General features: G+C 45.0%; 1 protein-coding gene across 12 annotated transcripts in view; it reads left to right on the plus strand.

Annotated features, from left to right (window-relative positions):
* Window positions 1–14676, plus strand: part of PPP1R12B (protein phosphatase 1 regulatory subunit 12B) — a 134224-nt gene that overhangs the window by 35886 nt on the left and 83662 nt on the right. For all 12 annotated transcript variants that reach the window (XM_030231073.2, XM_030231071.2, XM_030231075.2 and 9 more), the window contains 6 exons: window positions 411–529; window positions 3381–3540; window positions 7828–7972; window positions 10281–10355; window positions 13081–13160; window positions 13727–13866. In XM_030231073.2, coding sequence (XP_030086933.1) covers window positions 411–529; window positions 3381–3540; window positions 7828–7972; window positions 10281–10355; window positions 13081–13160; window positions 13727–13866 — 719 coding nt within the window. The remainder of the gene's footprint in view (window positions 1–410; window positions 530–3380; window positions 3541–7827; window positions 7973–10280; window positions 10356–13080; window positions 13161–13726; window positions 13867–14676) is intronic.

Below are 14676 nucleotides of genomic sequence, written 5' to 3' on the forward strand. Positions count from 1 at the left end.
GATTAAAAGATGTATAAGCCAAAGAAGATGTTGTTCTGTTGTTCTTCAATGAACTTTTCTTAAAGTTATAAGAGGAAAAATTTTAAAATTGATAACACTTGATGACGCTTTTTTTAAAATTTGTAAAATTTCCTTTTCTTAAAAAAAAAAAACAAAAAAAAACAGATTAATGCAATAATAGGGGTATTTAAGTAACTATGGAGAAAGAAAAACTGTGAGCACCCGAGCAAGGACCTTGCATTTACAATGAACATTTTTAGTCTAGAAATTGGCTAAGAATAAGGTCCTAATTGGGTAATTGAACCTGCATGAGAAAGGCAGATACTCTGTGGTGCTGTTTGGTTGCCTGTGCCTTGCTCTGGAGCCAAGCCCAGAGGTGTGACCTGCTGGCCTGGCTGTCCTTGCTGCAGGTACCTGATCAGCCACGGGGCCAACGTGGCTGCTGTCAACAGTGAGGGGGAGGTCCCGTCCGACATCGCGGAGGAGGCGGCCATGAAGGACCTGCTTCTGGAGCAAGTCAAGAAACAAGGTAAAGGAGGGGTTTGAATGAGTGAGAGTTGGAACCCCTAAGAGTTTCTGTATGAGAATGCTGCTGCCTTGCTGTCTGTTGGTGAAGAGATCTGAGATCTGGCCTGGGAAGCAGCAGGCAAATTTTGCTTTGCTATCAGGACAGTGGAGCAGATGCAGGAGGTTTGTGGTCTCTGTCCTTGGGACTCTTCAAAGCAAGGCACCACAGTCCTGAAATCTGATTCATCAGATCTAGTTACTTTTAAAGTGAGATTTAATTCTGACCTCTGATATCATTGATAGGTCTTGTTTCACTAAGGCTTGATAAAACCAAGGTGAGATTTATGGGACTGCCAAAGGCAGGGACCAGGAAATGAATATTCCAGGCCTGGAGTGACATGCTTTATCCTGATCTTTCCCTAGATTTCTTCTGCCATATCCCCTTTCTCATCAGGTGTGCTGAGGGGCTGCTCTCCAGGCTGTCCCTGCACAAACATCCCTGGCTAAAGAATAGTTTTGGACTGATGTTAAAATAAAGAATTACTTTATCAGGCTTAAGTTTTCTTCATACTCATGGAATGCATTTGGGAGTGGTTGAATGTCTGCATGTGTGTCTGAGAAGTTTAAATCATGTCTATGAATTTCAGCAGCAATGTTGGAAAAGGAATCCAAGGAATTCCTGGAGCTTCTATCCTTGGACATAATCAAAACTCAGCTGCATTCATGTCTTAGCTGGTTCTTCTGGCTTTGAAGTTACTCTCCTAGAAGTGTGTGTTTGGGCTACAGACCCCCAAAGACTCTGGTCTGGTTTATTTTATTCCTGCTGGTTTGGAGGGGGTTGCCTACATGCTGGATTGAATCAAGTCCCTCTATCAGATATATTTTGACACACGGTGGTGACTTTATTTTTTAAGGTACAGTTAAGAAGGAATCAGTCCCTCGGTGCTTTGTCACCTGTGTTAATGTTCCTGGGCCACCAAATTTGTCAGACACAGCTTGCCCTCAGAGAAGCCAGGCTGGCTGTCACCAGTCACCTCCTTTTTTATCATGGACCTTAGCATAGTTTCCAAGAGGATCTGCTCCATGATCTTGCTGTGCACAGAAGAGAGGCCAATTGGCCTGTAGTGCTCCTGGTCTTTCTCTTGTCCCTGTTTAAAAATGGGGGTTTATGTTTCCCATTTTCCAGTCCATGAGAAGTTCACCAGATTGCCACAGCTTCCTAAATACAGGAGTGACTTAGATACTTCTTCTACCAGCTCCCTTGGGATCCATGGATGCATCTCACTGGTTCTGTGGACTTGTGCACTTTCAGGTTCCTTAAATGACAATAATGTGGTTGAAACTTTACAGGACATTGAGGCAGTGGTTCTGCCTTACCTGCAGGTATTTTGCCTGACACTTTTTGGGATTCTGCTTGCATTGCCTCACCACAATTGTGGCATCCTGCTAAGATACCGTGAAACAACCATCTGTCTCCAGATGAAGATTCCCATCTCACAGTTTAAAGGATCATATTGCTGGAGGAAATGGGGTTGAACTTTAAATAAGCATCTGTCCAGCTCTGCAGCCTGTCCTCAGCAGGGGCTGTGAGCAGATGCCTGCTGCAGACTGTGACAACAGCTCAAGTGTGTACAATTGCCCTCCCAGCCTCCAGCCACTGTGCCTCCAGAAAGTCCTGAGCCAAATTGGCTTTCTGTGTATTTGTAAGTGCCCCATGGCTTTCTGTTTTCTGAGCTCGTGTAGCCTTCCTTGGGAACTCCAACATGTTCAGGAATTGGGTGTAATAGCTACAAACTTGTCTAGTCCTTGGTCTGAAGCCAGTTTATTTCTGATCTTTGCAAAATCCTGCAACAGTGGGTCTCACAGGGTCTCACTCTGAGTTAAATGTTTTCTTTGGTTCTGTTTTAAATGTAATGTCCCATAATTTAATTGGCAGTCATGTCATTCTTATACTGAAAGTATTAAGACATAAAAACACTTGCTCTTCAGGACCCTTCTTGATTTTTGAGATTTGTCATCTTCTAATTTGTATGTTTTCCTCATTCAGAGAGTTCTACTCTGATTAATCTTGTTTGGATTGGTATCAACACTTGTGATTGATACATTGTCCTTCTGTGATCTCATTGCTGTGAAAACTCCACTTAGGAAGAAAGTCAAAGTTGGTTTTGCCTCTTACTGGTTTAATGAGTCTGTTAGCCAGACACACCTCCCTCTCTACATCATCCCCCTGCCTCTCCACATCTCCACCTGCCCTAAGCAGTCACTTAGGCCATCAGCATAGATTTCCTCTGGCCTTCTAATGCCAAAATTGTTTCAAATTGTGTTTTGTCAGAATCTGGGGGTATGCTACTCAGTGGAATAACTCAGTTCTTCTCTCAGCATGCCTGTCATGAATGCCTCTGGAGCAGTGCAGATTCCTCTGTGTGTCATATGCAGTGTCCTGAAAATGGAGTGAGCACAGAGGTGGCATCACCATGCTCTTGCAGGAGACATCTGAGGGTCCTCAGACCTTCCCTGTAGATTACACCCTCACTGCAGGTCAGTTGAGTCAGTTAAGCTGTTGTTCATGACTCTGTTATTTCAGTCTGGGACACAGCCCGTGTAGAGCTCAATCCTTCTACCCTTAATGCACACCTGAGCTTTTGGTTAATTGGACTGGGTTGCAACCACTGGCCCAGCTTTCAAAATTTTTAACTCAGGTAGTTTTTAAAGTCTCAGTCAATGACACAGAAGAGGCTTTTGCTGATTGTTTTGTGGAAGATCAGAAATAGTTTACTAATATTTTATAGCAAATAAAGCATAGGTTAAGTGTAACAAGAACTTCAGAGCTTTCATCTCTTGTTGGTTTTTTGTTCTGTGCTTCACCCCTTTAGGTGTAGACCTGGAGCTGTCAAGGAAAGAGGAGGAGCAGCAGATGCTCCAGGATGCCCGGCAGTGGCTGAACAGTGGGAGAATTGAGGATATAAAGCAGCCTCGGACAGGAGCCACAGCTCTTCATGTTGCTGCAGCCAAGGGATATTCTGAAGTCATGAGGTAGGAGCTCCTCCCAGGGCTAATGCATGAAATTAAGGCTGAAGACATCTTGCTTTACATTCAGAGAAATTTATTCCATTCTGAGATTTTCAGGCTGCTGTTTCTCAAAAAGCTCTGTGGTCTTATGTGTGCAACCACAGTGGTTCACCCAGAAATACACAGGGACTGGCAGATTCCCTTTAATACCTCCAGGCCTTTTTGAGTAATGAGAGCTTTTTGGAGAAAGAGACATAAATTAGGAGGTCTCTAATTTTTCTAATCACAACGTCTGATTTTCACTGTTAGAGTAATAATTTCAGGACTAGCAAGTTAAACAGTAGTAGGGGATAAAAGTATAATATTGGCATATAAAGTGACAACACATACTCCATGACAGTCACAAACATGACCAGTCTTGTGGGAAAATGCAGTGTCCACCCCTGTCTCACTGTCCTGCCCCTTCATGCTACTGCTCCTGCAGTGACAGAGGGATTCCAGCACCTGACAGCTCTGCTGTCCTGGCACTAACAAGATTATTATGTCCATAAACCTGCCCAGTGTAGCATTTCCTGTTAAAAAAAATTAATATTGTTACAGGTAATGTCAAATTAGGCTTTCCACCAATAAAACTTTCTTCTCTGCTGTTTATTTGTGGCTGGAGCTCCCCATTAACATACAGCTCATGGAATTCCAGACTGGGTTGGGTTGGGAGGAACCTTAAAGCTCATCTTGTCCCATCCCCTGCCATGGCAGGTACACCTTCATCTATCCCAGGTTGCTCCAAGCCCTGCCCAGCCTGGCCTTGGATACTTCCAGGGATGGGGCAGCCAGAGCTGCTCTGGGAACCCTGTGCCAGGGCCTGCCCACCCTCACAGGGAGGAATTTTTATCTCATTATCTAATCTAATCCTGCCCTCTGTTCATGTGAATCTGTTCCTCTTTGTGTTGTTACTACCTGCTCTTGTAAATAGTCTTTACAAAGTGTTGTAGTTTGATGACACTGCCCAACACCAGGCACCCACAGGAGACACTCACTCACCCTCCCCTCCCTCAGATGGGCAGAGGAGAGAAAAAAATTAACAAAGGGTTCATGAGATGAAATAAGGACTGGAGAAAACCCTTCAAGGACAAAACAGGCTCAGCTTAAAGTTACAAACTGAATTTATTACTAACAGAATCAGAGGAGAAGTAAAATAAGCCTCTAAAACACCTTTTACCCCCAGCCCCTCCCTCCTTCCCACTGACAGAACAGGGAGACAGGGTGTGGGGGTTTGGTCAGTTCATCACCAAGATTTTCTTTGCTGCTCTGGGAGAGGAGTCCTTCCCCTGTGAGACCCTGGGGTCCCTCCCACAGGAGACAGTTCTCTATGAACTTCTCCAGCGTGGGTTCACTCTCACAAGCAGCAGTCCTCCCAAAACTGATGCAATGTGAATTCCCCCCAGAGGCTCACAGTCTTCCCAAAACTGCTGCAGCCTGGGTCTCTCTTCCCACGGGGTGCAGTTCTCCAAGAACAGGCTGCTCCAGCTTGGAAACAGAGCCCCCTCTCTCCACTGGATCACAGCCTCCTCCAGGCATCTACCCTCTGCAGTGTGAGCACCTCCCCCAGGAGGTGGGCTGTAGCAAGCTCTGGGCTTGCTAGGGCCTCATGGAGGGAAGAGGCTTAAAATGCCAAGTCATGGTGAAATAGCAAAAGAAGCCCCTCTCTTCCTCCTTTTGGACCCCAGTTTACCTCTCTGTGACTCCATAGGTCACTTCTCCTTAGCCCCTGCTATTGGACAATTTCTGATCCCCTCTAGCCCTATATAAGGGGCTGCTTTAGCCCGTTCTGGTCAGAAGAGCTGTCGCTGGAACCCTTCACAGACCCCCAGTAAAACCATCGCTGTGGAACTCCAGGCTGCCTTCTCCTCTCTCGTGTCTGCCTCCCGGCCTGCAAGGCACCTTAGCAAGCAAAGAGCTGGAAATCATAAAAGAGCTGATAAATCACTAAAGAGCTGATAAATCACTAAAGAGCTGATATCCCTTAAGATTGCTAAGGTTGCCTGCGGCTAACAGCGGCTTGGGTACTCGGACAGTCTGTCCCCAGAGGACTGAGCTATCCCTGCTGCCTTCTCGGGGCAAACTAGCCCAGCAGCAAGCTGGAATAGTGGGCTGTGGGTAGATCTCTGCATCCTCTGTGGATCCCCACAGGCTGTGGGTGGATCTCTGCTTCCCCGTGGATCCCCATGGGCTGTGGGTGGATCTCTGCATCCCCTGTGGATCCCCATGGACTGCAGGGGCACAGCTGCCTCACCATGGTCTCACCATGGCCTGCAGAGGAATCTTGGATCTGGTGCCTGGAGCACCTCCTCCCCCTCATTCTTCTTGGTGTCTCCATGTTGTTTCCCTCACATGTTTTCACCTCGTCTTCTCTGACAAGAAGAAAAACTGTGCATGCCCACTTTGTTTTGATTTTCTTCTTAAATCTGTTGTCACAGAGGTGTCACCAGCCTCTCTAACTGGCCCAGCTTTGGCCAGCAGCATGTCCATCTTCAGAGCAATCAGGGATTGGCTCTGCCAGACATGGTAGAAGCTTCCAGCAGCTTCTTACAGAAGCCACCTCTGTAGCCTGCCTGCTACCAAAAGCCAGGCTGTGTGTAACCAACACACAAACCTACTCTATTGCCTGTGTTAAAATCCATTCTGGAAGTGTTCATCTATCTTGATCCTAAGTTTCATAACTTTAAGTGACATGACTTGGTGTCAAAGAGCTGTTTCATATCAAGCTCAAGCATTTTACTGTACTTCATGTTTCTGATTTGTATTCAGTCATTAGAACTTATAATTGAGTGATGAGCCTGTACTGTGCCCAGGAGCAGGAATCTAACACAGCTCATGTGAATAGAAGTGTAATATCTCTGAATTGGAGGTGTTGGTCCTGTCAACTGTCAGGGGAGGGTTGTGTATCCAGTGCTCCTTGATGAAGTTCAGTGTGTGCAGGATGACTTAGTTCTGGACAGCCTCTCCTTGGCATTAATTGTGGTAATGATAAACACATCTCACAGCAAGCTGACATTGTTTCACTCTTGTGTATGTGATGGCTGTGCTGAAGTTCAAATGCAGAGCTTTAGTGACTTAAACCAAGGGGGCTGACAGCCAGGAGCCACCTAACTCTAAATAAGACATGCAATTTGTCCGTGACCTTGAGTCTCTTAGCAGCTCTGTTTCTCCCTTCTGCCAGCTGGAAAATCAACAGAAACTCAGCACCTAATTTACAATTTCTTTCACAGAGAAGCCTACAGCTGCTCTGCTGTGACTGTGTTTTATTTTGCACAGTAGCACTTTGGTGTAAAGCTGCAGGAGTTTCCAAGCTATTGTTGCCATGTTGGGGTCCTGCTGGATTTCCCTCATGCTGTGCAATGGTGGCTCTGCATGAGGGAAATTCCTACAATGGAAATTTTCAGGAGCAGTTTTACCAGACTTGCAGAATTCCCCTGGGATGTTTTTCACTATTTAAGCAATTTGGAGAATAGTTTGATACAGGAGCTGCTCAGTGCTCTTGCCTGATTACTGCCACATCAGTGTGCACATAGATGGCTCTGGAGCTCCAGACTGTCCCAAACCTTTTGTGTTTGCTTTGGTGTTAAATATTCAAGCTCCAGGTGCTGTGAAACATCAGTGTTCTCCTCTGATGGAGAAGGGAGGGTGGAAGGGGCACAGCAGTGAGGGTAAGGAAAGGAGATTCCCAGGCAAATTAACTTGTGGAAGATTTGCTTGAACTGTCCAAGGGCTACACTCAAAAAATGCATTTGGGGTTGTTTAGCATACAGATTTTACCTCTGTCACTGTCACTGGTGCTTCCCTGCAGTCCTGTTGGTCTGGTTGAGGACCACCCCCCAGTGTGGCTTTGTGCTCTCAGAGAACCAGGCTCGAGCTCCAGTTCTCTCCTGGCAGGTGCTGTGCTTGGCTCCCTGGCACAGTGATACAACTGGGCCAGTCCAAACTCTCTCCTCTGCTGGAGCAGGAGTTCAGACTGGGTCACCAATACCAGATGAGAAGTCAAGATGTTCTCCCAGTTCAGGACATGCTGAAAGGGAACCTTATCAGTTTGACATGTTCCAGCAGGTTTTACATTGAAGTCATTTTTTGTTCATTGCCCTTTCTGTTACAGTTTTGAGCACATCAGCTAGGATGTTGCTTTGGTTAATAAACAAGTCCAGAAGCTCCTGACTGTTATGGAGCCAGGCTGCCCACTTGGTGCCTAACAGGGGAAACTGCTCTGTCAGGAGGTCATTCCTGATGGGCTGAGATCAATCTTGCTGCTTTTCTCAGGCTCCTGATCCAGGCTGGGTTTAATCTGAACGTCCAGGACAATGATGGCTGGACTCCACTCCATGCTGCTGCTCACTGGGGAGTGAAGGAAGCATGTTCCATCCTGGCTGAGGCTCTGTGTGACATGGACGTCAGGAACAAGCTGGTCAGTACACAACTAATGCAGGGTATTCTATAGCCACATTAATAGTGACTATTGCCTTCTGCTTGATCATGGAATCATAGAACCCCAGACTGGTTTGTATTCAGAGGAAACTTAAAACTCATCTCATTCCATGGACAGGGACACCTTCCACTAGCCCAGGTTGCTCCAAGCCCTGTGCAGCCTGGCTTTGGACACCTGCAGGGGTTGAGCAGCCACAGCTTCTTTGGGCACCCTGTACCAGGACCTCACCACCCTCACAGCCAAAATTTCCTTTCCAATATCCCATCCAACTCTGCCCTCTGGTAGTGGGAAGCCATTCCCCCTTGTCCTGTCCCTCCAGGCCCTTGTCCAAAGTCCCTTTCCAGCTCTCCTGCAGCCCCTTTAGGTATTGGAAAGGGCACTGAGGTCTCCCTGGAGCCTTCTCTCCAGGTGAACACCCCCAGCTCTCCCAGCCTGGCTCCAGAGCAGAGCAGGGGCCCCAGCCCTGTGGTCAATTTAGTGGGCCCCTCTTGATTCTTTCCAGCAGGTCCATGTCTGCCCTGAGATGGGAGCTCCAGAGCTGGACACAGAGATCCAGGTGGGGTCTCATAAGAGATCCAATATCATGATCCATCTACATGACAAAGTCATAGCAGTCCTTGCCTGTGCACTGGATTATTTAAATAAATCAGTAAATGAAGAATCTTGACTGACAGAAGACAGAAAAGATTTCATTTATTATGGGAGATGTGACCTTATTAAACTTTAGCACTGAGCTTGTAAGAAGAGATGGGAGCTGATCTGTGCCATCCTGAGTTAGTGTAACCCTGAGAAATCAAATGACAGCAAAGAAACAGTCTTGGAGTGCAAAATAATATAATATTAAGGTATAAGGCACTGAAAACAAGTGAACCCATGAGAAACTGGCAGTTTTAAATCCTCCCTCTTCTATGTATTGGTAATAAAAAAGGAAATTGAAGATTTGTGAGACATGAGCGAAGAAAAATAGGATGGAAGAAAAGGAGCAAAACGATTTCCTTTCAAATAGTTGCAGGTTTTTCCTTGAAGAGCCCTTGGATTTTCAAGAGCTTGTCCAGGGCTGCTCTTGGCATCCATCCCTGCTGGGATGTCCACACTGGTCTGTGAGCTGCTTCCCACTGGACCAGGTGTGCCGTGGCTGCCTCTGGGGGAGGAGGGAAGGATGAATGTGCTTGGAGGAGCACCAGGGGATGAAGGCAGGAGGATGTGTTAAGAGAGGGCCTTGTGTGTTCAAGTGCATCCAGCTGTGCTGGAAACTGCTGGAACTCAGATGCCCCATCAGGAGCCCTTTCAGCCTGGTGAGCTCTTTGGCACCCAAACTGTGGGAAATCTTTTCTGTTTAAATGCCATCAGGTGCTTTTCTTGTTCAGTGTTCAGGATGTGTATGGGGTCTTGTATCATGCCATGCTTGAAACAGCCACAGGTGTATTTACTGTGTTACCTACTCCTTCCAGCCCAGAATCATCTCCTTGTTGGGTCAGATGGACAAGGCTACCTTTTATGTTTTGACCTGTAGCCGTTGGGTTTCAGGTTGTTAATGGCATTTAGAGCTTTAATTTGGTGAAAATGTAGCCAATTTCTTGGTTTATGCACTAGAGTATTTTTTCTGGTTTGTTTTAGTTTATAAATGCCCATGGATGTGGAAATGGACTATAATTTTTTTGGCTTGCTGACAGCCTTTAAGAATGTTTAAATACATGATGATAAAATGACACAGAATCAGGAATCCCCTGAGCTGGAAGGGACACATAAGGACCATCCAGTCCAACCCCTGCCCTCCACAGACACCCCAACAATCCCACCCTGGGCATCCCTGGCAGTGCTGCCCAAACACTTCCTGGAGCTCTGGCAGCCTCAGGGCTTTGCCCATTCCCTGGGGAGCCTGGGCAGTGCCAGCACCCTCTGGGGGAAGAACCTTTCCTGAGATCCAACGTAAGGAGAGGTTGATCACATTCCCTCTCAATACAAGAGTGTCCTTTTTGGAAACTTGGAAACTCAGGCATAGTCCTGGCTGTTGGATTTGAGCAGCAGCAAGCAGGGAGCTGCACTGCCCTGGTAAAAGCTGCTCACTGAACATAAACATGATCCTAGAGGTCTTTTCCAGCCAAAATGATTCTGTTATTTCATGATCACTGTTTCCACAAACATGGGTTTCCTTGCTCTGGAGTGAAACAATGTCACTCACCACTTGGGGAGGGAGGATGTGGAGCATATGCACTGGGAAATAGGACTTTTTGTAATATTACCACTGGGCCATCTCAAATATTCTCTTGTGTTCTCTCTGCTCCAGGGCCAGACGCCCTTTGATGTTTCTGACGAGGGACTTGTGGAGCATTTAGAAATGTTGCAGAAGAAACAGACTGTGGTGAGTTTCTGGAGATCATTTTCCAATTACCTCTCCAATTACCTTTTCACACACAGGTGTTCTCCAATACATATGGTGCCAACAGATGCAGGAAGCTGAGGCCTAGCTATTTTCTTTAGTTACTCATTTGCAATCTTTAATCACAGGAATATTTTTAATAGCTAGAAATCTAGATAAGTGGATGACAGCAGCAAGGAGGCCAGTAGTGTGATGACATGCAGAATTATGGGAACTGGTAAGGAATTTGTGTTCATCTTTGTAATTGTTATTATCCTGCAGTTGCTTTGTTGGCTGGCAGGTTCTATAGTATCAAAGTGCCCTGTTCCTAATGAGTGATTACCCAAGTCAGCTTTGCTTTTGCATCCAGGGAAATACACTGTCAATGTTGAGAAAGAGATCTGTTACCATGTCTGTCTTTCTTACAGTAGGGAGGCTTTGGATTGAGGAAGAAGAAATTATAAACTTCAGGGAATTCTGGACTGAAAAAATGGCTGGTTTCAAAATTATATTAAATTGTCATTTCATAATGCAGTGGAAGGGATTGGAAGAGATTATAAGCCAAAAGTTGACATAAAAAAAGGAAAGCAAAATATGTCTTGTTCAAAGTAAGGGCAGTTGTCACGCCAGAAAGTTGGGTTTGGATTGAATTTTTCCCTATTTCATCTGGTCTACTCAGTTATCTCATTTGGGTGCTTCCAAAACACAAGCTAACCTTCTTTCAAAAAGAATTAAAAATCTGTAAGTATCACTTAAAATATTGGGCTCAGAAACAGACAGAATGGGAGCACTGCTGATAAACCCTAGGAACAGATTTTCAGGAACTGACAGTGTGGGTGGTTAGAACTCCAGCTCTGATCACAACACAGCTGCTGCCATCCTCAAATAGCAGCTTTAGTATTCACAGGAACTTCTTAAAAATTAATCAACTTCTCCCTAAATGAGATGTTGATAAATAGTATCAGGGTTGTGTTTTGGATTCCCCTCTCTCTCACTACCCAGGATTTTGGAGATAACTGCACTTCTTAAAAGAAAAGAAAAAGAAGAATTTTTTGGGTGACTGCTCACCTATTTTTAGGGCTGCTTTGCAGGGTCTGCAATCCCCCTGTTCTCTATATAGAAGCACTGTATGAAGACCATCTCCATTTAATCAGTCAGTGTAGAACTGGGCAGAAGAATATAGATTTTATTACACTTTTTCTTCAGTAGATATGCTTTTTTTAGTGGAAAAGCCAATTTATCATGTGTTTATCATGTCCCACTTCTATCACTTAAAACCAGAAAACTTGTATTTGTTAAGGATAAACCAGGCAGTTCCATGTCGTTATTTCTCTTCCAAAATGACTTTCAAATCAAATATTTGATTTGAATAATCTGTTTTTCAGTCTAAGGCAGAGCATTGTGCCACCCTTGCTGAAATATTTGCTTCCATTATTGGAAAGCAGGGGGGATTTTTGTATGCTGGAAGCAATTAATTTGGTTTGAGTTTGGATTTTTCTTCCCAGTTACTGAATTACCTGTGAATGGAGCAGGCTGTTTCCTGCACTTCCCTTTGCTGTGCTCCAGCAGTTTGGTCAGTTTAACAATGTTGTGCCACAGATTTTTGCTCTTCGCTGGAATCCATGCAGCTTTTCCCACTTCACAGGGTGCCCAGAGCAGCTGTGGCTGCCCCATCCCTGGAAGTGTTCAAGGCCAGGTTGGATGGCACTTGGAGCCACTGGGATAGTGGAAGGTGTCCCTGCCCATGGCAGGGGGTGGGGCTGAATGAGCTTTAAGGTCCTTTCCAACCCAAATAATTCTGGGATTCTATGATTGAGAATTTACAGTGCTTTTACTTCCTTTGCCTGGTGTCAACTGCTGGCAAAAGAAAAAGAATAACCTGGTGAGCCATGACACAGCAGAGTCAGCCTTAAACTGAGCCCCTAACTGCCATCCCTACTTCTGTCTCAGCTCTTTCTGTGCTTCTGGAAGGTACTAAAACAATTTTTGGGTACCATTTTGTCCAGTGACGGTGGTAAAATTAATATTGCTGCTCTCTAGACAAAATCTTTCCATTTCTGTGTGATCCCATGTATTCCCATGCAATTGCTTTGTGCATTTGAGAGATTTAAGAAGTGACCCATCCTCAAAGGAATTCCCTGGTTGCCTGTACAGGGCAGACTTGAATGCTTTCCTCTGGTAGCAAGTAAATGACAGCCACAAAGGCAGCAAATTTTTAGCTGAATCTATTCTGATTTCGTGGGCACACACACATGGACAGACCTCCAGCAGAATCCCAGAATGGTTTGGGCTGGAAGCTTAAAGCTCATCCCATTCCACTCCCTGACATGGGCAGGGACACCTCCCACTATCCCAGGGTGCTCCAAGCCCCATCCAACCTGCTTTGGACACTTCCAGGGATGGGGAGCCCACAACATCTCTGGGGAGCAGTCAAGGTTCATCCCTGGTCTTGGCAGGGACAGCTGCAGGTGCCTTTGGAGTTTTTGTTAAATGGCAGCTGCATTCCAAGGACATGCTGGGTGCTGTGCCCTGGTGGAGCTCCAGCCCAAGGCTCACAGTGCCATTGCAGATGTGCTGCTGTCCCAGTGGCATCTTACACAAATCTGCAGTGGTTTGGTCTAACAGGGCTGGGCTGATCTCGTGCTGGGTGCTCACTGGGTTCTGCTGACAGGGCTGGTTAATGGCTGTCCTCATTCCCTCTCTCCCATCTTCCTGTACTTTTGAACAGCTGCGAAGTGAGAAGGAGACAAGGAATAAGCTGATTGAAGCTGACATGAATGGGAAGCCTCAAAACAGACTCTTCACCAAGTAAGTCTCTCTCTCTTAGTTGAAAAGAAACTGCCCAGAAAGTAATGGGAGAGCAGCTTCATCTCTCACAGACAGCTGGCCTCAGCTGGGTCAAAAACAATTCACTGCTGTTTATTTCATGCATGTTTTTTTTAATCTGAGTGCTCTCAAATCCAGTTTTAGTTGTGTCAAATGCAGTTTGTGTTGTTTCTTAACCAGTGAGTGGTGGATCAAGGGTTTGGGCTGGTGTTTGGTTCTCCAGCTCCTGCTCTGGCTGAGGATCAATCAGATCTTTGGGCTGAGAACTGCACCTTTTTGTTGCACAATGCCCTACAGCCCAGCTGCTGTGTTGTGTGGCACTAGAAAAGGAGAGATCACAATTTTGTGGATGGAAAAATATTTGCAAAATTAGAAAATGTGAGACCGGCAGTGGAATCCATGGCAAATTGGCCATGATGGAAGTGCTGGAGCGTTCAGTCTGTAGATGGATTTTATCCTTTGCTTGTTCTGTATGTAGTAAATAATGTCTGTGTCTTTCTGAGAAGTACAGCTTGCTTGCCTAGTCCTAAAAATTTCCTATTTTGCAGCAAAGAGAAGATTCTTTATGAGGAAGATACGTTGAAGTCCATGGAAACTGAGGAAGAGAACAAGGACTCGAGCAGTTCTAGTTCTGAAGAGGAAGAAGCTGAAGATGAAGTTTCAGAATCGGACGCTGAAAAGGAGTCAGGTAAGACTTAGTAGAGCCTTGGATTTAATAACTGGCCTAGCTATTACCATTATTAATGTTGTTGTTGTTGTTGTTATTGTTAACTAATTATATAATTAGTTGTTAAGCACATGCTGAAAGTTTTACTTCCACTGTATATGTACAGAATTTGGAGAAACCTGGAGCTACTGTGCTAAAAAAGCTGATTGAAATCCTTACTCGCAGGTCAGCATAATTATTTTTAAAAAATCCTTCAGATCCTATTTTAATTCCTACTTCCAGCTCACATGTATTGAAAATAACACGTTGTCCATAGCTTGTTCTCAAACAGGGTGTTTTTCTTGTTGGCCCAGTTCAAGAAGAATCCTTCAGGATGGTAGGGAAGCAGGTGTATATGTGGGAAGGCAGTAGCCTCTTGTGTTTGGATCAGTCTGAAATGAAGGACTGAAGCTGTTCTGACTGATTATAGAGGTGAGGAACTTCTGTTTTCTAGGCTGTGATGAATAATGATTGCAAAAGATAGTGGAAAATAAGGATTAAGTACACAGAGTCACAGTAGCATTTACATTACAGTATATTGCTGGCATCTTACTCCCATTCCTTTTCTATAATTTCTGTGGCTACCTTAATTAATTTCAAAAGTGTATATGTGCAGCACAGAAAGTTTAAATACAGATACTTAATTGTACAGTTAGCCAAGACTTATTTGTACTTAATATTCTGCAAACAAAGATGGATCTTGGACTATAATGTGTTTAATGGTTAAACTACTTTTAACATCAGCTTACTTGGTCTATATCCAATATACTAAGAAATAGGTCCTGATTAGAA

The sequence above is a fragment of the Serinus canaria genome, chromosome 26 (genome assembly GCF_022539315.1).
Source record: "Serinus canaria isolate serCan28SL12 chromosome 26, serCan2020, whole genome shotgun sequence".
Lineage (NCBI taxonomy): Eukaryota > Metazoa > Chordata > Aves > Passeriformes > Fringillidae > Serinus > Serinus canaria.